The sequence below is a fragment of the Balaenoptera acutorostrata genome, chromosome X, assembly GCF_949987535.1.
Source record: "Balaenoptera acutorostrata chromosome X, mBalAcu1.1, whole genome shotgun sequence".
Taxonomy (NCBI): domain Eukaryota; kingdom Metazoa; phylum Chordata; class Mammalia; order Artiodactyla; family Balaenopteridae; genus Balaenoptera; species Balaenoptera acutorostrata.
The window spans coordinates 45,819,347-45,844,926 of record NC_080085.1 but is presented as its reverse complement, the minus strand read 5'-3'; the positions used below and the strand labels follow the sequence as shown (position 1 = coordinate 45,844,926).

At 37.6% G+C, this 25,580-nt stretch overlaps 1 protein-coding gene across 2 annotated transcripts; it reads left to right on the top strand.

Annotated features, from left to right (window-relative positions):
• The first annotated feature begins 454 nt into the window (after positions 1-454).
• On the top strand, positions 455-19,470 carry NBDY (negative regulator of P-body association). 2 transcript variants are annotated; one of them, XM_057538350.1, is made up of 3 exons: positions 455-768; positions 2,496-2,630; positions 19,235-19,470. In XM_057538350.1, the coding sequence occupies exon 1, from the start codon at positions 533-535 to the stop codon at positions 737-739; it is 207 nt and encodes a 68-aa protein (XP_057394333.1). In that variant the 5' UTR covers positions 455-532; the 3' UTR covers positions 740-768; positions 2,496-2,630; positions 19,235-19,470. The 2 variants fall into 2 exon arrangements, with proteins under 2 accessions (XP_057394333.1, XP_057394332.1); XM_057538349.1 differs by lacking the exon at positions 19,235-19,470 and adding an exon at positions 18,530-19,000.
• Positions 19,471-25,580: the final 6,110 nt, after the last annotated feature.

Sequence of the window (25,580 nt, the reverse complement as noted above, 5' to 3'; positions counted from 1 at the left end):
CTATTCTGCACTTTAGTCAACTAAGACGTTTGTATATTGCTTTCTAAATAATCGTAGATTGTTTCATGGCTCTGTGTTGTGCTTCTGCAACTAGATGGTAAAGCTGTTAGCTCTTCAATCACCTCTTTGTTCTCCTCCCCGCCCCTCACCCCGCCCCCACACCAAGCGCCTTTCCACAATCTATGCAGAGTTTACCACTTAGGAGTAAACCTGAATTTCTTGTAACTTAGAATTTCATAGATAGTATAAGCCTGTCCACAGATTTAGTTACACTGGGGGGCGGGATGGGGAAAACATATTAAATATGAGCATCGTATTTTTAAGACCCACCCTTGTAGAAACGTTAAAATGTGGTGGGGTAGGGAGCGAGGGCGGAGGCGGAGAAGGGATATACGTCTCAGGATACAGGAAATACGGAAAAAGCGAAACCGGGAGGAAGCTCTGTGCCTGGAGGGGACCCGCCGCCATCTCCGGTCTCTTGTCTTCGCCAGGGCCCACCGGAGAGAGCTGACACCCGGGTCCTATAATCCTTATGGGGGAACAACCTTGTACCTCCTGGAGATCCACGCTCCAGCCTGGAAACACGCGGGAAATCAAGCTTCCAAAAAAGCGCTGCCTCCTAGCTCCACGTTGGGATTATCCAGAAGGAACCCCCAACGGAGGTAGTACCCCTCTCCCTTCCACACCTCCTCCAGCATCACCGGGCCTGAAGTCGCACCCACCTTCTCCGGAGAAATAGTACAATATACTTCTCTTACCCCAAACCAGGTCAGATTCTTTCTCATTTGGGATAACCAGCCTCTCTGAAACTTAATTATATATTTTCCCAGATCTCCTTCTCCCTTTCCCTATTCTCTCCACGATTTCAAAATTGAAGAAAGAACATGCAGGCATTAAATAGCTCTTTCACAAAATATGTGGGGGTGAATTTATGGATATTTAATAACATTAAGTAATTATTTTTAATATATTAGCTATGACAATCTTGGTTATATTTTTAAGAAGTAGACTTAATCTTTGGATATGCTTGAAAGTAATTCAGTAGGGCCCAGGTGAGGGGTACAAACAAAATGTTCATGAGTTGATAATTGTTAAAGCTGAGTGATGTATACATGGGGATTCATTAAACTGTTCTTGCTACTTTTGTGTATATTTGAAACTTTTCCATTCAAAAAACGATTGGTTCAAGATCAATAACATTATATTGAAGGCCTAATTCCTATGGCTAACACTGTGCTAACAGAGTATTGTAAGGTGAGCCTTCAGAGGTGTGTGTTTCTCTGTGTATGGCAGGAGAATTTAATTAGTAAAAAAAAAAAAAGTTACAATATGGTAAGTCAAACCCAAGTGCCATAATGTTTGCTTGTTCAAGGTATTCAGGAAGCAAGGCGGGGGGGAGGAGGGGAGAGGGGGATGAGATGGACCAAATCATTCTGCCTGGTAGTAATCTTGAGCCATAAAAGAGGAAGGGGTAACTCTGGGTGGGCCTTAAAGGGTGACTGACATCTGCCATGTGGAGGGGGAGAGAATGCTTTTCTGGCTTACCTTTCCCAAGGCATGCTTGTTCTAGGAAAACTTGGCTATAACTCTGAATGTATGAGAAGAACTAGGAGGTGAGATAGAGTGCTGCAGGGCCTTAAGTGTTATGCTAAGGAGTATGCAGTTTAATCCATAAGCAGTGGAAACCACTGAACATTTTCAAGGAAGTATTGTATTTTAGCAGTCCAGTTTTTACTATCAGAAAAATGATCTTCTATTTAGATGAGCTTATAGAATGCAAAAAATAAACTCTGACACAAACCTCACAGATTCTTGTAATCCAAAGGAGACAGGGCATCCTTTCTTCATTCATGCAACAAACCTTTAAGGAGCCCTTGCAATGGACTAGGCATTATGCTGGGAGCTGTAGGGGATGGATAACCAAAGCACATAGGAGTGAAACAGATATTTGAATAAATAGGTCAATGAATGATGGGATAACAGTGGCAACTAAGGGAGTTCTGGACTTGGTGCTTGGTGGTAGTGCATAGAAAAAGAATGAGCTCTATTGTGCTTGAAAGCATCACCCAGTCATTCCTTACTGCCTGATTTCCCTCAACTTTACCTCTTTGTTCAAAGGGGTAGAGTTGGGGCTGGGAGGCACCATAGGGATAGCAATGCTCAAACAGAAAACAAAGAAGGTTGTACAGGGCAAAAAGTGCAAGAGCTACATAATTTCCTCCAGTGACTCAAATCATTGAAAATTATAATAATAAATATTCAGCAAATATTTACTGAACATCTTTATGTGCCAGACACTGTTCTACAAAGCTTCCTAGAGTCTCTGCTCATAATTGCTATGCAATAGATCCCTTCTAATACTGTCTATGTAACTGTTTTTCACGAATGTATAACTGCAATGAGGGTATGGTAAAGCATAAGGACTTGAGGAGCCCAGGGGAAAGAGATGAACAGTAACAGAAGAAATGATTTAACGTTATTTTATTATTTTTCAGTCTTTGAGGGATTGCAGTATGACTCCATTTCCTTGGAGCATCCATAAAATAGTTATTCAGTGAAGACAATGAAGATTATTGACAACGCTTCCCTGCTTTTCTGATGTCCTGCTTCAGGAAGTTGTGATTTTTAAGGTAATCTCTTTACCAAAAACTTTTTAAGGAAGGAGGAGGAATAAGAGTTGATTATGACACATTAAACATAACTAACCAAACAAAAAACAAAAAGCTAGCACCAAATGATAAATTGAAACCATTTTCTGCATTATATGAAAGCATATATACCATATAATAATAATGTTATCTATAAGCTGTTTTGTTATATTCATTTCTAATTACCTTATAGTTCTTGCTGTTACTGTAAAATGTATGTTTTAAACCACATTTTCAGATTATTGCCCGTAAATGGGAACGTGATTGATATTTTTACATACTGATTTTATACACTGTAACCTTTCTGATTTATATCTGTTCTAATAATTTGTAGGTTCTCTGGATTATCTGTTAATTAATTATATTGTGAATAATGGCAGTTTCTTCCTTTCCAATATTTATTTTTTAATTTGTCTTACTGGGCTAGCTAGGATCTTCGGTACAATGAGAAATAGTGGCAGTGACAGAGGATTTCCTTGTCTTGCTCCTGAATTTACAAGGAAATTCTATATGTGTTTCACCATTTTTAGTAGATTTTCTTTTTCAGGTTAAAGAAATTCCCTTGTATTCTTAGTTTGCTGAGAGCTTTTATTCTGAATGAGTATGGAGTTTTTTCTCCAAATACTTTGTATCTACTGCCATGATCATATGGGGTTTTTTCCTCCATTAATATGACAGTGTGACTGTGTGATAAATTACAATATTCAGTTTTCTAATGTATTTCCTGCTTTTGGTTTCATCAGGCCTCACCATTGAATATTTTGTCCCCTATTTTTATAATTTTTCCTTTTATCTTTATTTTTTTCTTTACTTTCTTTTTGTTTGCTCTTTTTCTAATTTACTTATTTGGACCATTAGCTCAGTAATTTTAAATCTTCTTTCCTAAAATAAGAATTTATAACGAAGTTTTCCACTACATACCGCTTTAGAAGAATTTTACAGGTTTTTATGTGTAGTATTTTTATTATTATTCAATTATTATTATCTAATTGCTCTTATGATTTCTTTTTTGACTCATGAGTTATTTGGTTTTTTTTAAATTTACATACATATGGATCTCTTTTTTAGAAATCATATTGTGAAATCATTAATCCAGTTACAGTTAAACTTCATCTTTATTATTCTTCTGGTAGCAAAAAGCAAAATTATACACTGGCTCCTCATCCCAATAGATTTCAGCAATATAAAACTTTTTCTTTCATTAAATACATAGGGAAACTGTGATTACGCTATTCAGTGATGGAGTTATTGATGATATTTATACTTGTGTTTTTAAACTTTTTATTTTGATCTAATTCTACACTTAAAGAAAAATTCTGAGAATATTACAAAGAACTCCCATACACCCTTTACCCAGGTTCACCAATTACCATTTTGCCATGTTTGCTTTATATTTCTCTATCTGTTTCTCCCTCTCACTCTCCCTTCCCCTCTCCCTTCCCTGTCTTAAACCTCCCCCCTCCCTCTCTCCTTCTCTCTCTTTGAACTATTTGAGAGTAACTTGCAGACATCATGCTCCTTTACCTGTAAATACTTCAGTGTATATTTCCTCAGAATAATGCCTTTCTCTTACATAACCTCAGTACATGTGTCAAAATAGAAATTAGACATTGTTCCAATTTTTTGCTCCATAAACCTTTATTGTCAAGATTATCCACTCATACTCACTGAAAAAGAGATGAGTTTGGGAGAACATGTATTTCAAATGGACAATGCAAGCTCTATTATAGTTCCTTTTTTTCCCAGCTTTATTTATTTATTTATTTATTTTATTGGAGTATAATTGCTTTACAATGTTGTGTTAGCTTCTGCTGTACAATGAAGTGAATCAGCTATATGTATACCAATATCCCCTCCCTCTTGAACCTCCCTCCCACCCCTCACCCCATCTAGGTCGTCACAGAGCACTGAGCTGAGCTCCCTGTGCTATATAGCAGGTTCCCACTAGCTATTTTACACATGGTAGTGTATTTATGTCAAACCTAATCTCCCAATTCGTTCCACCCTCCCCTTCCCCACCTCCCATCCACATGTCCTTTCTCTACGTCTTCGTCTCTATTCCTGCCCTGCAAATAGGTTAATCTGTACCATATTTCTAGGTTCCACATATATGCGTTAATATACGATATTTCTTTTTTCTTTCTGGCTTACTTCACTCTATATTACAGACTCTAGGTCCATCCACATCTCCACAAATGACCCAATTTCATTCCTTTTTATGGCTGAGTAATATTCCATTGTATATATGTACCACATCTTCTTTATCCATTCATCTGTCATTGGACATTTGTTTCCATATCATGGCTATTCTAAATAGCACTGCAATGAACATTGTGGTACATGTGTCCTTTTGAATTATGGTTTTCTCAGGGTATATGCCCAGTAGTGGGATTGCTGGCTCATATGGTAGTTCTATTTTTAGTTTTTTAAGGAACCTCCATACTGTTATATTTGACATATAACATTGTAAGTTTAAAGTGTACAGTGTGATGATTTGCTACATGTATATATTACAAAATGATTACCCACGATAAGATTAGTTAACACATCAATCACCTCATATAGTTACTATTTTTTTGTGTGTGTTGAGAACTTTTAAGATCTCTCCTAGCAACTTTTAAGTATACAATACAGAATTGTTAACTATAGTCATTATACTATAGTATTAACTATACTATACCTATAGTTCTATAACTATATATACTATAACTATAGTATTGATTAAAGTATAATATACATCATGCTTTATATTAGATCCCCAGAACTTATTCATGTTACAACTGAAAGTTTATATGTTTTGACCACCTTCACCCATTTCCCCTACCCTACAACCCCTGGAAACCACCAATATACTCTCTGTTTCTATGAGTTCAGTTTTTTTAGATTCCATGCATAAGTGAGAGCATACAGTATTTATCTTTTTCTGTCTGACTTATTTCCCTTAGCCTGATGCCCTCAAGGTTTATCCACTATTCCAGAAATGACAAGATTTCCTTTTTTTTTTTATAGCTGAATAATGTTCCATTGTGTATATATATATATATTTTTTTATTTGTCCATTCATCTGTCAGTGGACACTTAGTTTGTTTCCACATCTTGGTTATTGTAAATAATGATGCAGTAAACATAGGGGTTGCAGATATCTCGAGATCATGATTTCATTTCCTTCAGATATACCCAGGAGTGGAATTGCTGGATCATATGGTAGCTCTATTTTTAATTCTTTGAGGAACCTCCATACTGCTTTCCATAGTAGATATTTCAGTTCACATTCCCATCAAGGGATGTGCAAGGGTTCACTTTTCTCTATATCATCACCAGCATTTGTTATCTCCTGCTTGCATTAATAGCCATTCTAAAAAGTGTGAGATATTTCATTGTGGTTTTGATTTGTATTTCCCTGATGATTAGTGATGTTGAGTACCTTTTCATGTGCCTGTTAGCCAGATATGTCTTCTTTGGAAAAATGTCTATTTAGGTCTTTTGCACCTTTTTGAATTAGATTACTTGTTTTTTTGTATTGAGTTGTATGTGTTCCTTATATATTCTGGATATTAATTTCTTATCAGATATGTGTTTTAAAAATATTTTCTCCCATTCCATAGTTTGCTTTTTCATTTTGTCAATCATTTCTTTTGCTGTGCAGAAGCTTTTTAGTTTGGTATAGTCCCATTTGTTTATTTTTTGCTTTTGTTGCTTATGCTTTGGGTGTCATATCCATAAAATAATTGCAAAGACGAATATCAAGAAGCTTTTTTCCCTGTTTTCTTCTAGGAATTTTATGGTTTCAGATCCTTACCTTTAAGTCTTTAATCTATTTTGAATTAATTTTTGCTAGTGGTATAAGATTGGGCTCCAGTTTTATTCTTTGTCATGTGAATATGCAGTTTCCTCAGCATTATTTACGAAGTAGACTATCTTTTCTCTATTAAGTACTCTCGGATCCCTTGTCAAATATTAGTGGACTGTATATGCAGCATTTTATCCTGGGCTCCTGATTCTGTTCAAAAGTCTGCATGTCTGTTTTTATGCCAGCACCATACTCTTTTGATTACTATAGCTTTGTAGTATATGAAATTGGTGTTCCAATATTATTATCTAGGCCATATTCCAATTTGACCTATTTATCCCAATAATGTCTTTTATAGCTATTTTCTTTTCCTGATCAAAGTTTCAATCCAAGATGATGCATTGCATTTAGTTCTCATGTCTCTTCAGTTTTTTTTTTTTTTTTTATTAACCTGGAACAGTTCAACCTTTCTTTGTCTCTCATGATATTGACAATTTAAAAGACTACAGAACAATTATTTTGTAGATTGTTCCTAAGTTTAAATTTGCATGCCAGTTCCTCATTATTATGTATAGATTATGCATTTTGGCAGGAATGTCAGAGAAGTAATATATTGTTCTTAGGGCAGCATATCAGTGGCACATAATGTTGATTTGACCCCTTAGAAGAAATGTTAACCTTGATTACTTGGTTCAGATGATGTTTGCTAGATTAATCCACTCTAAAGTTCCATTTTCCTCTTTGTAGTTAATAATTTTCCTGGGGGTACTTTGAAACTGTGTAGATATCCTATTCTTCATCAAACTAAAATCCACTGGCCTTAATATCCATTGATAATTCTTGACCAAATCAGTTATTACTATGAAGGCTGCAAAATGGTCATTTTCAAACATCATAATTTTTACTACATTAGTTTGTATTCTACTTCAAGGAAGAGATTTTTGTCCCCCTCCATCTATTTATTTATTTATCTTAGTTTGGCACACAGATTTTTTTACTTTATTTCGTGAATACGCTATTGCTATCATAATTTATTTTAATGCTCAAATTGTCCCAGTGGCAGCCCATTCAACCTAGATTCTCTGTTTATTTGACATATTCCCATCATTCTTTGATATATACTTTGACTTCAACCTTTCCTTACTTTTTTTTTTTCCTTACTTTTTTACTTTCACGTTTGTCTGGTATTTCCTTATTCATTGACCATTTCTCTATGGATCTCTGGTATCATTTAGTGGGAGACAGTATTTGGAAACCAAGACATGGGTACATGGATTTTTTTTTTACTTTTTTAAAAATTTTTCATACAATTGTAAATGTTACTTTCCATTTACAGTTATTACAAAATATTGGCTATATTCCCCATGTTGTACAACACATCTCTGAGCCTGTCTTATACCCAATGGTTCGTACCTCCCGCTCCTCCACCCCTATACTGCCCCTCCCCCTTCGCCCCACTGGTAACCACTAGTTTGTTCTATATATCTGTGAGTCTGCTCCTTTTTTGTTATATTCACTAGTTTGTTGTATTTTTTAGACTCCACATATAAGTGATATCATACAGTATTTGTCTTTCTCTTTCTGACTTATTTCACTTAGTATAATGCCTTCCAAGTCCATCCATGTTACTGTAGATGGCAAAATTTCATTCTTTTTTATGGCTGAGTCGTATTCCATTGTGTGTGTGTGTGTATACCCAATTTTATCCATTCATCTGTTGATGGACACTTACGTTGCTTCCATATCTTGGCAATTATAATGCTGCTAGGAACATTGGGGTTGCATGTATCTTTTTGAATGACTGTTTTTGTTTTTGCTGGATATATACCCAAGAGTGGAATTGCTGGGTCATATGGTAGATCTATTTTTATTTTTTGAGAAACCTCCATACTGTTTTCCACAGTGGCTGCACCAATTTATATTCCCAACACGAGTATAAAATGGTGCCTTTTTTCCACATGCTCATCAACATTTTTTATTTGTGCTCTTTTCAATGATAGCCATTCTGATAGGTGTGAAGTGATATTTTGTGGTTTTGATTTGCATTTCCCTGATGATTAGTGATTTTGAGCATGTTTTCATGTGCTTGTTGGCCACCTGCATTTCCTCTTTGGATAAATGTCTATTCAGTTCTTCTGCCCATTTTCTAGGTGGGTTTTTATGATGTTCAACTGTATGAGCTGTTTATATATGTTGGTTGTTAATCCCTCATAGGTCATACCATTTGCAAATATTTTCTCCCATTCACTAAGCTGACTTTTCATTTTGTCGATGGTTTCCTTGGCTGTTCAAAAGCTTTTAAACGTGATTAGGTCCCATTTGTTTATTTTGCTTTTATTTCCTTTACTTTAGGAGACAGATCCAAAAAAATATTGCTGTGATTTATGTCAAAGAGTATTCTGCTTGTGTTTTCCTCTAGGAGTTTTATAGTATCCAATCTTACATTTAGGTTTTTAATCCATTTTGAGTTTGTTTTTGTATATGGTGTTAGAGAATGTTGTAATTTCATTCTTTTACATGTAGCTGTCCAGATTTCCTAGCACCAATTATTGAAGAGACTGTCTTTTCTCCACTGTGTATTCTTCCCTCCTTTGTCGTTGATTAATTGACTGTGAGTGTGTAGGTTTATTTCTGGGCTTTCTATCGTGTTGCATTCATCTACATGCCTGTTTTTGTTCTATTACCATACGATTTGGATTAGTGTAGCTTTGTAGTATAGTCTGAAGTCAGGGAGCATGATTCCTCCACCTCTGTTCTATTTTCTGGAGATTGTTTTGGTTATTAGGGGTCTTTTGTGTTTCCATACAAATTTTATGATTTTTTTGTTCTAGTTCTGTGGAAAATACCACTGGTACTTTGACAGGGAATGCAATGAATCTGTAGATTGCCTTGAGTAGTATGGTCATTTTAACAATATTGATTTTTCCAATCCAAGGACATGGTATATCTTTCCATATTTTATGTCTTCAATTTCTTTCATCAGTGTCTTAACAGTTTTCGGAGTACAGGTCTTTTGCCTCCCTAAGTAGGTTTAGTCCTAGGTATTTTATCCTTTTTGTTGCAATGGTAAATGGGAGTGTTTCCTTAATTTCTCTTTCAGATTTTTCATCATTAGTGTATAGGAATGCAAGAGATTTCTGGACATTAATTACTTGACCAAATTCACTGATTAGCTCTAGTAGTTTTCTGGTAACATCTTTAGGATTCTCTATGTGCAGTATCGTGTCACCTGCAAACAGTGACACCTTAACTTCTTCTCTTCTGATTTGGATTCCTTTTATTTCTTTTTCGTCTCTGATTGCTGTGGCTAAAACTTCCAAAACTATGTTGAATAATAGCGGTGAGAATGGAAAACCTTGTCTTGGTCCTGATCTTAGAGGAAATGGTTTCAGTTTTTCACCATTGAAAATGATGTTGGCTGTGGGTTTGTCATATATGGCCTTTATTATGTTGAAGTAAGCTCCCTCTATACCTATGTTCTGAAGGGTTCTTATCATAAATGGGTGTTGAATTTTGTCGAAAGCTTTTTCTGCATCTATTGAGATGATCATATGGATTTTCTCCTTCAGTTTGTTAATATGGTTTATCACATTGATTGATTTGAGTATATTGAAGAACCCTTGCATTCCTGGAATAAACCCCAGTTGATCATGGTGCATGATCCTTTTAATGTGTTTTTGGATTCTGTTTGCTAGTATTCTTTTGAGGATTTTTGCATCTATGTTCATCAGGGATATTGGCCTGTAGTTTTCTTTCTCTGTGACATCTTTGTCTGGTTTGGGTATCAGGGTGGTATGACATCATAGAATTAGTTTGGGAGTGTCCTTCCGTCTGCTATATTTTAGAAGAGTTTGAGAAGGATGGGTGGTAGCTCTTTTCTAAATGTTTGATAGAATTCACCTGTGAAGCCATCCGGTCCTCAGCTTTTGTTTGTTGGAAGATTTTGATTTAAACTCTCAATTTCAGTGCTTGAATTGCTCTGTTTATATTTTCTATTTCTTCCTGATTCAGTCCTGGAAGGTTGTGCTTTTCTATGAATTTGTCCATTTCTTCCAGGTTGTCCAATTTATTGGCATATAGTTGCTTGTAGTAATCTCTCATGATCCTTTGTGCTTCTTCAGTGTCAGGTGTTACTTCTACTTTTTCATTTCTAATTCTATTGATTTGAGCCTTCTCCCTTTTTTTCTTCATGAGTCTGGCTAATGGTTTATCAATTTTGTTTATCTTCTCAATGAACCACCTTTTATTTCATTGATCTTTGCTATTGTTTACTTCATTTTATTTCACTTTATATCTGATCTCATCTTCATGATTTCTTTCCTACTGCCAACTTTGGGGGTTTTTTGTTCTTCTTTCTCTAATTGCTGTAGATGTAAGGTTAGGTTGTTTATTTGAGATGTTTCTTATTTCCTGAGGTAGGATTGTATTGCTATAATCTTCCTTCTTAGAACTGGTTTTGCTGCATTCCATAGGTTTTGGGTGGTCCTGTCTCCATTGTCATTTGTTTCTAGGTATTTTTTTATTTCCTCTTTGATTTCCTCAGTGATCACTTCGTTATTAAGTAGTGTATTGTGTAGCCTCCATGTGTTTGTATTTTTTACAGATCTTTTCCTGTAATTGATATCTAGTCTCATAGCATTGTGGTCGGAAAAGATACTTGATACGATTTCAATTTTCTTAAATTTACCAAGGCTTGATTTGTGACCCAAGATATGATCTATCCTGGAGAATGTTCCATGAGCACTTGAGAAAAATGTGTATTCTGTTGTTTTTGGGTGGAATGTCCTATAAATATCAATTAAGTCCATCTTGTTTAATGTATCATTTAAAGCTTGTGTTTCCTTATTTATTTTCATTTTGGATGATCTGCCCTTTGGTGAAAGTGGGGTGTTAAAGTCCCCTACTATGATAGTGTTACTGTCGATTTCCCATTTTATGTCTGTTAGTATTTGCCTTATGCATTGAGGTGCTCCTATGTTGGGTGCATAAATATTTACAATTGTTATATCTTCTTGTTGGATCAATTCCTTGATCATTATATAGTGTCCTTCTTTGTCTCTTGTAATAGTCTTTATTTTAAAGTCTGTTTTTTCTGATATGAGAATTGCTACCCCAGCTTTCTTTTGATTTCCATTTGCATGGAATATCTTTTGCCATCCCCTCACAGTCTTTATGTGTCCCTAGGTCTGAAGTGGGTCTCTTGTCGACAGCATATATATGGGTCTTGTTTTTGTATCCATTCAGCCAGTCTGTGTCTTTCAGTGAGAGCATTTAATCCGTTTACATTTAAGGTAATTATCGATATGTATGTTCCTATTACCATTTTCTTAAATGTTTTGGGTTTGTTATTGTAGTTGTTTTCCTTCTCTTGTGTTTCTTGCCTAGAGAAGTTCCTTTAGCATTTTTTGTAAAGTTGGTTTGGTGGTGCTGAACTCTCTCAGCTTTTGCTTGTCTTTAAAGTTTTTAATTTCTCCATCAAATCTGAATGAGATCCTTGCTGGGTAGAGTAATATTGGTTGTAAGTTTTTCTCGTTCATCACTTTAAATATTTCCTGCCACTCCCTTCTGGCTTGCAGAGTTTCTGCTGAAAGATCAGCTGTTAACCTTATGGGGATTCCCTTGTGTGTTATTTGTTGTTTTTCCCTTGCTGCTTTTAATATGTTTTCTTTATATTTAATTTTTGATAGTTTGATTGCTATGTGTCTTGGCATGTTTCTCCTTGGATTTATCCTGTATGGGACTCTCTGTGCTTCCAGGACTTGATTAACTATTTCCTTTCCCATATTAGGGAAGTTTTCAACTGTAATCTCTTCAAATATTTTCTCAGTCCCTTTCTTTTTCTCTTCTTCTTCTGGGACCCCTATAATTCGAATGTTGGTGCATTTAATGTTGTCCCAGACCTCTCTGAGGCTGTCCTCAGTTCTTTTCATTCTTTTTTCTTTATTCTGCTCTGCAGTAGTTATTTCCACTATTTTATCTTCCAGGTCACTTATCCGTTCTTCTGCCTCAGTTATTCTGCTATTGATCCCTTCTAGAGTATTTTTAATTTCATTTATTGTGTTGTTCATTGTTTCTTGTTTGCTCTTTAGTTCTTCTACGTCATTGTTAAATGTTTCTTGCATTTTGTCTATTCTATTTCCAAGATTTTGGATCATCTTTACTATCATTATTCTGAATTCTTTTTCAGGTAGATTGCCTATTTCCTCTTCATTTGTTAGGTCTGGTGTGTTTTTACCTTGCTCCTTCATCTGCTGTGTGTTTTTCTGTCGTCTCATTTTGCTTATTTTACTGTGTTTGGGGGTCTCCTTTTCGCAGGCTGCAGGTTTGTAGTTCCCGTTGTGTTTGGTGTCTGTCCCCGGTGGCTTAGTTTGTTTGAATGGGTTGTGTAGGCTTCCTGGTGGAGGGGACTAGTGCCTGTGTTCTGGTGGATGAGGCTGGATCTTGTCTTTCTGGTAGGCACGTCCGCATCTGCTGGTGTGTTTTGGGGTGTCTGTGGCCTTATTATGATTTTAGGCAGCCTCTCTGCTAATGGATTGGGCTGTGTTCCTGTCTTGCTAGTTGTTTGGCATAGGGTATCCAGCACTGTAGCTTGCTGGTCGTTGAGTGAAGCTGGGTCTTGGTTTTGAGATGGAGATCTCTGGGAGATTTTTGCCATTTGTATTACGTGGAGCTGGGAGGTCTCTTGTGGACCAGTGTCCTGAAGTTGGCTCTCCCACCTCAGAGGCACATCTCTGATGCCTGGCTGGAGCACCAATAGCCTTTCATCCACACGGCTCAGAATAAAAGGGAGAAAAAATAGAAAGAAATAAAGAGGATAAAATAAAATAAAGTAAGACAAAATAAGATAAAGTTATTAAAATATAAAATAGTTATTAAGAAAAAAAATTTAAGTAAAAAAGCAAAAATAAACAAACAAACAAAAATAATGAACAGACAGAACCCTGGGACAAATGGTGAAAACAAATCTATACAGAGAAAATGTTATACAGAAGCATACACATACACACTCACAAAAAGAGGAAAAGGGGAAAAAATAATATATCTTGCTCCCAAAGTCCATCTCCTTAATTTGGGATGATTTGTTGTCTATTCAGGTATTCCACAGATGCAGGTACATCAAGTTGAATGGGGAACTTTAATCCGCTGCTTCTGAGGCTGCTGGGAGAAATTTCCCTTTCTCTTCTTTGTTCGCTCCGCTCCTGGGGTTCAGCTTTGGATTTGGCCCTGACTCTGCATGTAGGTCACCTGAGGGCGTCTGTTCTTCGCTCAGACAGGATGGGGTTAAAGGAGCAGCTGACTCAGGGGCTCTGGTTCACTCAGGCTGGAGGCAGGGAGGGGTACGGATGCGGGGTGAGCCTGTGGCGGCAGAGGCCACCATGACGTTGCAGCAGCCTGATGCACGCCGTTCATTCTCCCGGGGAAGTTGTCCCTGGATCACGGGACCCTGGCGGTGGTGGGCTGCACAGGCTCCCTGGAGGGGAGGTGTGGATAGTGACCTGTGCTCACACACAGGCTTCTTGGTGGTGGCAGGAGCAGTCTTAGCATCTCATGCCCGTCTCTGGGGTCCACCCTGATAGCTGCAGCTTGCTCCCGTCTCTGGAGCTCGTTTAAGCAGTGCTCTGAATCACCTCTACTCACGCACCAGGAAACAAAGAAGCAAGAAAAAGTCTCTTGCCTCTTCGGCAGGTCCAGACCTTTTCCCAGACTCCCTCCCAGCTAGCTGTGGTGCACTAACCCCTTCAGGCTGTGTTCACGCCGCCAACCCCAGTCCTCTCCCTGTGATCCGACCGAAGCCCGAGCCTCAGCTCCCAGCCCCCGCCCGCCCGTGTGGGTGAGCAGACAAACCTTTTGGGCTGGTGAGTGTTGGTCAGCACCACTCCTCTATGCGGGAATCTCTCCGCTTTGCTCTCCGCACCCTTGTTGCTGCGCTCTCCTCTGTGGCTCCGAAGCTTGCCCCCTCGGCCACCCACAGTCTCCACCTCCAAAGGGGCTTCCTACTGTGTGGAAACCTTTCCTCCTTCACAGCTCCCTCCCGCTGGTGCGGGTCCTGTCCCTATTCTTTTGTCTCTGTTTTTTCTTTTATTTTGCCCTACTCAGGTACGTGAGGAGTTTCTTGCCTTTTGGGAAGTCTGAGGTCTTCTGCCAGTGTTCAGTGGATGTTCTATAGGAGCAGTTCCACATGTAGATGTATTTCTGATGTATCTGTGGGGAATAAGGTCATCTCCATGTCTTACTCTTCCACCATCTTCTCCTCCTTCTCCATTCCAAAGGTTTTGAGTCATTGTGTTTTCATGGTCATTTTTTTCTTGGTATTTTTTGATTTCCTCTTTGATTTCTTCAGTGATCTCTTGGTTATTTAGTAGTGTATTGTTTAGCCTCTATGTGTTTTTATGTTTTACAGATTTTTTCCTGTAATTGATATCTCGTCTCATAGCATTGTGGTCAGAGAAGATAGTTAATATGATTTCAATTTTCTTAAATTTACCAAGGCTCGATTTGTTACCCTAGATATGATGTATCCTGGAGAATATTCAATGAACACTTGACCAGAAAGTATATTCTGTTGTTTTTGGATAGAATGTCCTATAAATATCAGTTAAGGCCATCTTGTTTAGTGTATCATTTAAAGCTTGCGTTTCCTTATTTATTTTCATTTTGGATGATCTGTCCATTGGTGAAAGTGGCGTGTTAAAGTCCCCTACTATAATTGTGTTACTGTCGATTTCCCCTTTTAAGGTTGTTAGCATTTGCCTTATATATTGATGTGCTACTATGTTGGGTGCATAAGTATTTACAATTGTTATATCTTCTTCTTGGATTGATCCCTTGATCATTATGTAGTGTCCTTCTTTGTTTCTTGTAATCGTCTATATTTTAAAGTCTGTTTTGTCTGATATGAGAATAGCTACTCCAGCTTTGTTTTGATTTCAATTTCCATGGAATATCTTTTTCCATCCCCTCACTTTCAGTCTGTATGTGTCCTTACATCTGAAGTGGGTCTCTTTTGGACAACATATATATGGGTCTTGTTTTTGTATCCATTCAGCCTGTCTATGTCTTTTGGTAGGAGCATTTAATCCATTTGCATTTATGGTAGTTATCAATATGTATGTTCCTATTAACATTTTCTTAATTGTTTTGGGTTTGTTATTGTAGGTCTTTTCCTTATGTTGTGTTTCCTGCCTAGAGAAGTTCCTTTAGCATTTGTTGTAAAGCTGGTTTGGTGGTGATGAATTCTCTTAGCTTTTGCTTGTCTGTAAAGCTTTTAATTTCTCCATCAAATCTGAATGAGATCCTTGCTGTTTACTGTAATCTTGGTTGTAGGTTTTTCCCTTTCATCACTTTAAATATGTCCTGCCACTCCCTTATGTCTTGCAGAGCTTCTGCTGAAAGATCAGCTGTTAACCTTCTGGGGATTCCGTTGTATGTTATTTGTTGTTTTTCCCTTGCTGCTTTTAATACTTTGTATTTAATTTTGGATAGTTTGATTAATTTGTGTCTAGGTGTGTTTATCCTTGGATTTATCCTATATGGGACTCTCTGCGCTTCCTGTACTTGATTGACCATTTCCTTTCCCATATTAAGGAAGTTTTCAACTATAATCTGTTCAAATATTTTCTCAGACCCTTTCTTTCTTCTTCTTCATAGACCCCTATAATTCAAATGTTGGTGCGTTTAATGTTGTACCAGAGTCTCTGAGACTCAATTATTTTAATTCTTTTTTCTTTATTCTGCTCTGTGGTAGTTTTTCCACTATATTATCTTCCAGGTCACTTAGCCATTCTTCTGCCTCAGTTATTCTGCTATTGATTCCTTCTAGAGAATTTTTAATTTCATTTATTGTTTTGTTCATCATTGTTTGTTTGCTCTTTATTTCTTCTATGTCTTTGTGAAACATTTCTTCTATTTTCTCCATTCTATTTCTGAGATTCTGGATCATCTTTACTATCATTACTCTGAATTATTTTTCAGGTAGGCTGCCTATTTCCTCATATGTTTGGTCTGGTGGGTTTTTACCTTCCTCCTTCATCTGCTGTGTGTTTCTCTGTCTTCTCGTCTTACTTCACTTACTGTTTTTTGGGTCTCCTTTTCACAAGCTGCATGTTCGTAGTTCCCATTGTTTTTGGTGTCCCCCAGTGACTAAGGTTGGTTCATTAGGATGTGTAGGCTTCCTGGTGGAGGGGACTGGTTCCTGTGTTCTGGTGGCCGAGGCTGGATCTTCTCTTTCTGGTGGGCAGGACCATGTCCGGTGGTGTGTTTTGGCGTGTCTGTGACATTATTATGATTTTAGGCAGCCTCTCTGCTCATGGGTGGGGTTGTATTCCTGTCTTGCTAGTTGTTTGGCATAGGGTGTCCAGCACTGTAGCTTGCTGGTCGTTGAGTGGAGCTGGGTCTTAGCATTGAGATGGAGATCTCTGGGAGATCTTTTGCTGTTTGTTAGTACGTGGAGCCTGGAGGTGTCTGGTGGACCAGTGTCCTGAACTCGGCTCTCCCACCTTCAGAGGCACAGGCCTGTCACCCAGATGGAGCACCAAGACCCTGTCAGCCACACAGCTCAGAATAAAAGAGAGAAGAAAAGAAAGAAAGAAAGAAAAAAATAGTTATTAAAATAATTTTTTAAAATATCACAATTTAAAATATTTAAAAGTTATGAAAAAAAGAAAGAAAGTAGAGAGCAACCAAACCAAAAAACAAATCCACCAATGATAACAAGCACTGAAAACTATACTAAAAAATAAATAAAAATAAAAACGGACAGACAGAACCCTAGGACAAATGGTAACAGCAAATCTATACGGACAAATGGTAACAGCAAATCTATACAGACAAAATCACACCAAGAAGCATACACATACACACTCACAACAAGAGAAAAAGGAAAAAAAATAATATATATATATATATATATATATATATATAAAGAAAAGAAAGCAAGAGAGCAACCAAATCAATAAACAAATCTATCAGTGATAATAAACTCTAAATACTAAACAAAGATAAACATAAAACGAGAAACAAATTAGATGCAGAAAGCAAACCCGAAGTCGACAGGTGATCCCAAAGTCCACTGCCTCAATTTTGGGATGATTCTTTGTCTATTCATGAATTCCAGAGATGCAGGGTACATCAAGTTGATTGTGGCAATTTAATCCACTGCTCCTGAGGCTGCTGGGAGAAATTTCCCTTTCTCTTCTTTGTTCGCACAGCTGCTTGGGTTCAGCTTTGGATTTGACCCCATCTCTGTGTGTAGGTTGCTTGAGGGTGTCTTTTCTTCACTCAGACAGGACGGAGTTAAAGTAACACCTGACTAGGGGCCTCTGGCTCACTCAGGCCAGTGGAGAGGGAGGGGTACTGAATGTGGGATGAGCCTGCATCAGCAGAGGCGGGGGCCTGAGCCTGCAACAGCCTGAGGCATGGTGTGTTCTCCTGGGGAATTTGTCCCTGGATCATGGGACCCTGACAGTGGCGGACTTCACAGGCTCTCAGGAGGGGAGGTGTGGATAGTGACCTGTGTTTGCACACAGGCTTCTTGGTGGCTGCAGCAGCAGCCTTAGCATTTCATGCCCGTCTCTGGTGTCTGCACTGATAGCCACAGCTCGCACCTGTCCCTGGAGCTCGTTTACGCAGTGCTCTGAATCCCATCTCCTCACGCACCCCGAAACAATGGTCTCCTTCCTCATAGGCTGTTCAAGACTTTTTCCTGGACTCCCTCCTGGCTAGCTGTGGCACACTAGCTCCCTTCAGGCTGCGTTCACGCAGCCAACCCCAGTCCTCTCCCTGAGATCTGACCTCTGAAGCTGGAGCCTCACCTCCCAGCCCCCTCCCGCCCCGGTGGGCTTTCTCAGGCTGGTGAGTGCTGGTCGGCACTGATCGTCTGTGTGGGAATCTCTCTGCTTTGCCCTCTGCACCCTTATTGCTGTGCTTTCCTCCATGGCTCTGAAGCTACCCCCTGCCACCCCCCTTCTCCGCCAGTGAAGGGGCTTCCTAGTGTGTGGAAAATTTTCATCCTTCACAGCTCCCTCCCAGAGGTGCAGGTCCCATCCCTATTCTTTTGTCTCTGTTTTTTCTTTTTTTTTTTTGCCCTACACAGGTACATGGGGAGTTTCTTGCCTTTTGGGAAGTCTGAGTTCTTCTGCCACCATTCAGTAGGTGTTCTGTAGGAGTCATTCAACATGTAGATGTATTTCTGATGTATTTCTGGGGAGAAAGATGATCTCCACGTCTTACTCCTCTGCCATCTTGAAGGTCACATGGATATTTTTTAGCTTAATATTTTGTTACTCTTTTCCAATTAATTGCACTTAGTACAGACAACATGGTTTACATGATACTGATTATTTAGTATATGTTGAGATTTGCTTTATGTTCTAGAGAACATGATGAATTTATGTGTTTCATGTGTGCCTGAAAATATTTTGTATATTCTAATTGTTTCATGTAGCATTCTATAAAAGTCCATTAAACTTGTTAATTGTATTGTTTGTCTTCTATATTACTATTAATTCATTTTGTTTGCTACATCTATCCATTATTGAGAGCAATTAAAAATCTCCCACTGTAATTGTGGATTTGTCAAATTCTTGTAGTTCTGTAAGTTTTTGCTTTATGTATTCAAGGCTTTATTATTATGTGCATACAAGTCTAAAATAGATACACCTTTTATCTTTTTTAGTGACTCATTTGACCTTTTTACATTTAAAGTCTATTTTGTTTGATAGACTTTGTTTGGATGATATTTCTGTTTTCTATCTTTTTACTTACTTAATTTCTTTTTTTCCTTTCTTTTATTTTTCAGAAAATGTTCTGCCAAAAAAAATTGAATGCATTGGTTTACTTCTGAATTTACCAGTAGGATGTATAATTAGAATTAAGGATAAACTTCATAGCTCCAAACATTACTTTCTTCACCAATTTTTTATTTTATGAAACTTCAACTCTTCAGGAACATCAAAAGCCATCCTTCATGTAGATACATCAATTATTTATTTTTCTACATATTTTTTTCTCTTTGTAGATATATATATATACACTTTTTTTTGCTGAACCTTTTGGAAGTAGCTTACAGATCTTGTGACACTTCAACCTTAAACACTTTGATGTGTATCTCTTAGGAACGAGTGCATTACTATTATCACACTCAGAAAAATTCAACATTGATGCAATTATCTAATATACTATTCATGTCAAAGTTCCCCAGTTGTCCTAACGATATCCTTTATATCTTTTTATTTGTTTTGATCCAGGATCCAGTCAAGAATCATGCACTGTATTTAGCTGTCATGCCCCTTTAGTCTTTTAAAATCTTGAATCGCACCTTCCCATCCTTTTCTTTTAATTTTTCATTACATTGGCATTTTGGATGAGTCCAGGCAGTTGTCCTACATTCATCCCACAATCCAAACTTGTCTGCTTTCCCAAGACTAATTTGAGCATTTTTAGTAAGAAATCTACATAGGTGATGCTGTGTCCTTGCTATTGCATCACATCAGGAGGTACAAAATGCCATTTGGTCCCATTCATTATTGACGATGCTAAGTTTGTTGACCTTGTTTAAAGACTTTTTTAAGAGCAGTTTTAAGTTCATAACAAAATTGAGAGGAAGGAACAGAGATTTCCCATATGCCCACTGCCCCTACACATGCATAGCCTTCTCCATTATTAACATCTCATACCAGAGTGGTACATTTGTCACATTTGATGAACGTACATTGACATATCATTATATTCCAAAGTCCATAGTTACATTTTTACTCTTGAACAATGTACATTCTTGCTGTTATACATTCTGAGTTTGGACAAATGTATAATGACATGTATTCATCATACAGAGTATTTCCAGTGCCTTGAAAATCTTCTGTGCTCCACCTATTCATCCCACCCCCTCAACCCCTGGCAACCACTGATCTTTTTACAGACTACATGGTTTTACCTTTTCCAGAATGTCATGTAGTTGGAATCATACAGTATGTAGCCTTTTCAGATTGGCCTCTTTCCCTTAGTAATATGCATTTATGATTCCTTCATGTCTTTTCATGGCCTGATAGCTCATTTATTTTCAATGCTGAATAACATTCCATTGTCTGGATGTACCAGTTTATTTATCCATTCATCTACTGAAGGTTGCATCCAAGTTTTGGCAAGTATGAATGAGGCTGCTATAAACAGCCATGTGCAGGTTTTTGTGTGGATATAAGTTTTCAACTCCTTTGGATAAACATCAAGAATCATGATTTTTTTTATATTTTATATTTATAGTTATATTTATACATTTATTTCTTCTTTTATATGTACACATATATTTTTTAATTAATTAATTAATTAATTAATTAAATATGGCTGTGTTGGGTCTTCGTTTCTGTGCGAGGGCTTTCTCTAGTTGCGGCAAGTGGGGGCCACTCTTCATCACGGTGCACGGGCCTCTCATTATCGCAGCCTCTCTTGTTGCAGAGCACAGGCTCCAGATGCGCAGACTCAGTAATTGTGGCTCACGGGCCTAGTTGCTCCACAGCATGTGGGATCTTCCCAGACCAGGGCTCGAACCCGTGTCCCCTGCATTGGCATGCAGATTCTCAACCACTGCACCACCAGGGAAGCCCATACACATATATTTTTTGAAACATTAGACAATAAGTTGCCTCATGACTCAAAAACACTTCAGTATGTGTTTCCTAAGGACCTTATTTATTTTTTACCAATTATGCCAATAAATGTCCTTTAGGTAAAGAAAAAGAAAAGAAAATCTGGTCCAGGATCCACTCCAGAATCATATGTTCCATTTAGTTGTCATGTCTGTTTGGTTTGCTTTAATCTACAATAATTTCTTAGACTTTCTTTGTCTAAGAAAAAAATGTTTTTGAAGATATAACACAGCTATTTTATAGAATTTCCTTCGATTTCAGTTTTCCAATGTTTCCTCATGGTTAGATTCAGCTTATGTACTTTTGTCAAGGAATACCACTGAAATGAGGTTTTTTCCTTCTCAGTGTTTTATATTAGTTGGTGCACGATGTCAAATTGTTCTTTAACTTTCAATTTCTTGTTACAGAATGCTGTTCAGGAGATTTCAGAATGTAAGGCTTTGATGCCCTTCAGTGACTTTACGGATAGCTATGTGGGTACTTTTTACTTTCCCCTTGGGAAATAGTCACACTTTTTTGGACACAGGTGGAATTATAGTTTATAAATAGCATCGTATTCCTTGTCTACGTTTATAGAAGTGCTCAGAATTAAAGGGAGTTCTCATGTCTATTCTGCCATAATATTTTCCTTCCTCAGGGCATTTATCTAGTAGCCTGGCTGGTTGTCTGTCCATTTCTCTCTCCCAGAAGAGGTTGGTTTTTCCATTTCTCTCTCCCAGAAGAAGTTAGTTTGTTTTCTGTTGTTTTTTTTTTTTTAAGTGAAAGAAGGTTTATTCAGGAAGATACACACTCCATAGACAGAGTGTGGGCCATTTCAGAAGGCAAGAGGCCCCGAAATATGGGGTGGTCAGTTTTTATGGGATGGGTAATTTCATAGGCTAATGAGTGCGAGTATTATTCCCACTATTTTGGCAAAGGGGTGGGGATTTTCAAGAATTGTGCCACTGCCCACTTTTTCACCTTTTATGGTCGGCCTCAGAACTGCCATGGCACCTGTTGGTGTGTCTTTTAGCATGCTAGTGTATTACAATGAGCATATAATGAGGCCCAAGGTCTACTGGAAGTTGAATCTTCCACCATCTTGGACCTAAGTAGTTCTAACCAGTTTATATCATATCCTCAAGGGCTATGTCATTCTTTTAGAGGTTGTGCCATGCCTCCTCCTCTCCTGTTTCCTTCCCCCCTCAGAGATTTTACTCCCATAATCTTATGGGAAGCAGAGGGGTGATGGTCTCTCTTCTGTAGCTGTTTCAGAGCTGACTAGGGGTGTCAACCCTGCCTGTCAGGGAGTAAAAATCTCTGGATGCCTGATCTAGGGGCCCCAGTGGCAGGATGGCTTCTTGTTTTGAGTCAGAGGGTAGTAAGGACTGGAATCCTGGAATCCTCATGTAGCCAACATATTGATGTGGAACTGTTGTAACTGCTTCTGTAGCCTTCCTATGAATCTTCTTGAAGATGAAGCACTTTTTGCAACAGCATCAGTACAACAATAACTGTTTATAAATGACAAAAGACTTTAACATACATGGTTAAACATCTGATTACAGTGAAATCAATAAAGAAGCTTGGTTACTGTTGTGACATACAACATTTTAAGATAACAACTAGAACTATAGCATTATACCGGGACATATCCAAATTTCAGAAATTTTATATAATTTTTAGAATGTCTATATTAATGCCATTCATCCATACAGTGTATTTTAAGTAGGTTTATTGCTCATGTGATAATGTTCTCCATGTAATTTAACATACCAAATAATGCTAGTTAAATATTTTTTGTTAAGATACCTCAGTGGCCCTCTAAAGCATCCCAAAGTTAGCTGGAAGTGAAAAGAAATTTAATTAAAATTTGTTACTTGGGAAGTTTGTGAAAAAGTTTCAAAACACTTGGTCAAATAAGATCATAGGTCACTGTGAGACAATACTTATTCCTTAACCAAAGTTAAAAGAGATCTCAAAAGCAAATACAGATCACTTAAAGGCAAAGAAAACTCATACAATCTGTTATTAAAAGCAGCATTTTAAGAAAACTTTGGAGGGAGAAACCAAATCCATTCTTGCCCCAGCCCACTACCAACAAAATCCATTTACCCAACTAAATTTCCTTTTCCTTTTCCACAAACCTTTTACAACTTTTTGTATCTATTTTACTTTGTCCCTTTTCTTTCCGTTTAGGAGCAACCAGCTGTAGGACAAAAATTACTCTTTTCCCTTAAGAGAATGTAATGCCCTTCCTCATACCTTCTTTTGTTTAAAACACACACTCTATTTTCCTTAAGCAACCATAAACTGTGTTCTACACCAGGACTTTTTGTAGATTGGTAAACATAAATACTAATGATTTCTAAAAACATATGCTTTCTTATAGAGAATATCTCAGGGTGGCACCAAACATATTTATCATTAGTGCTAAATACCTTTAGTTTCTCTGTTCAGTAATTTATATCTCAGTATCTTATTTTATTTGAGAATGACCTAGCTATCCAATAAACTTCCATCACTTAATTTAGAACTACTCTAAATATCAAGTAAATTTCCAAATATCTGGATTTTTTAAATTAATTTTTATTGGAGTAGAGTTGATTTAAAATGTTGTGTTAGTTTCTGCTGTACAGCAAAATGGATCAGTTATATACATATATATATCCATTCTTTTTTAGATTCTTTTCCCATATAAGTAATTACAGAGTATTGAGTAGAGTTCCCTGTGCAATACGTCCTTGTTGGTTATCTATCTTATATATAGTAGTGTGTATATGTCAATCCCAATCTCCCAATTTGTCCCTCCCCCATCCCCCTGGGTAACCATAAGTTTGTTTTATATATCTGTGACTCTATTTCTGTTTTGTAAGTAAGTTAATTTGTACCATATTTTTAGATTCCACATATAAGCGATAGCATATGATATTTGTCTTTGTCTGACTTACTTCACTCAGTATGACAATATCTAGGTCCATCCATGTTGCTGCAAATGGCATTACTTCATTCCTTTTTATGGCTGAGTCATATTCCATTGTATATATGTACCACATCTTCTTTATCCATTCCTCTGTTGATGGACATTTAGGTTGCTTCCATGTCCTGGCTATTGTAAATAGTGCTGCAGTGAACATTGGGGTGCATGTATCTTTTTGAATTATGGTTTTCTCCAGATATATGCCCAGAAGTGGATGACTGGATCATATGGTAGCTCTGTTTTTACTTTTGTTCTCCATAGTGGCTGTACCAATTTACATTCCCACCAACAGTGTAGGAGGGTTCCCTTTTCTCCACACCCTGGAGAGATTATTTTTAAGTAGACATTCCTAAAGTATAATTATTCCTAAAAAGTTCATCCAGAAGCTCTTATCTCACTTGCATTTAATTCACTTATAAAAATTTCATCATACCAAGTAAAGGTCTTATTTGACCTCTAGTAAACCTAGGTACAAGAGAAGTATTATACTTAACATTGATGACTTTAAAGACGTCTATATTAATCAAATCAAAAAGCTGGAGATAATACCAGACATTAATTTAATACTGAATATTTTCTAGGTCACGTGAACATGAAATTTACTCTGGCCAGTTTCCTTCATATTTATGAATATTTATATACAAATCAAGGTCACCTGTCTAGATGGTTAAATCTTTTCTTACTAATATTTATGGAGAAGACACTTAAGACTTTTATTTGTCCTTGATAAGTTCCAGATTACCTGCCTCTTTTTCAAAACTTGTATTTTAAAAAGAAGGCAGGGCTTCCCTGGTGGTGCAGTGGTTGAGAATCTGCCTGCTAGTGCAGGGGACACGGGTTCGGGCCCTGGTCTGGGAGGATCCCACATGCCGCGGAGCAACTGGGCCCGTGAGCCACAACTGCTGAGCCTGAGCGTCTGGAGCCTCTGCTCCGCAACAGGAGAGGCCGCGATAGTGACAGGCCCGCGCACCGCGATGAAGAGTGGCCCCCACTCGCCGCAACTGGAGAAAGCCCTCACACAGAAACGAAGACCCAACACAGCCAAAAATAAACATAATAAATAAATAATAAATAAAAAATTAAAAAAAAAAAAAGATGGCAGAGATAAAGGTTCCTGCAGAAAACCAGGTAGAATATTTGCATTTCAAAAGCATGGGAGGAGAAAGGCAAGTTCCTACTGGGATGACTTTGTTCTCCTTTTGTTTAATACTTAAGAGCCTCTTAAATAGGGAAGGTTTGGGGAGTGGTAAAACGATTGGTGGGCTTTGGATTATTTTTGGAGCCATACCTCTGGCTCTGTAAGGACTAGATTTGTAAAACAAGGACAGTTGTTTTTTTTTTTTTTTTTTTCTTTTTCAAAGAATTGGGTGACTACCTCAATGATATTGAAGGACCCATTTATTTATGTTGGAATGTTTAGCTTAGGGGAGAAGGCCTCCCCAAAACTTCCTATCAGGTATGGTTAGTTTAGTCGGACCAGTGGCCTCCTACTTTGGTAATCTATTTACAAACACTTTTGGGAATCCTCCCTGGGTTTAAGAAAT

What these genes read in the sequence shown, in the direction of transcription:
- NBDY (XM_057538350.1), top strand. Translation starts at nt 533, where the DNA reads ATGGGGGAACAACCTTGTACCTCCTGGAGATCCACGCTCCAGCCTGGA.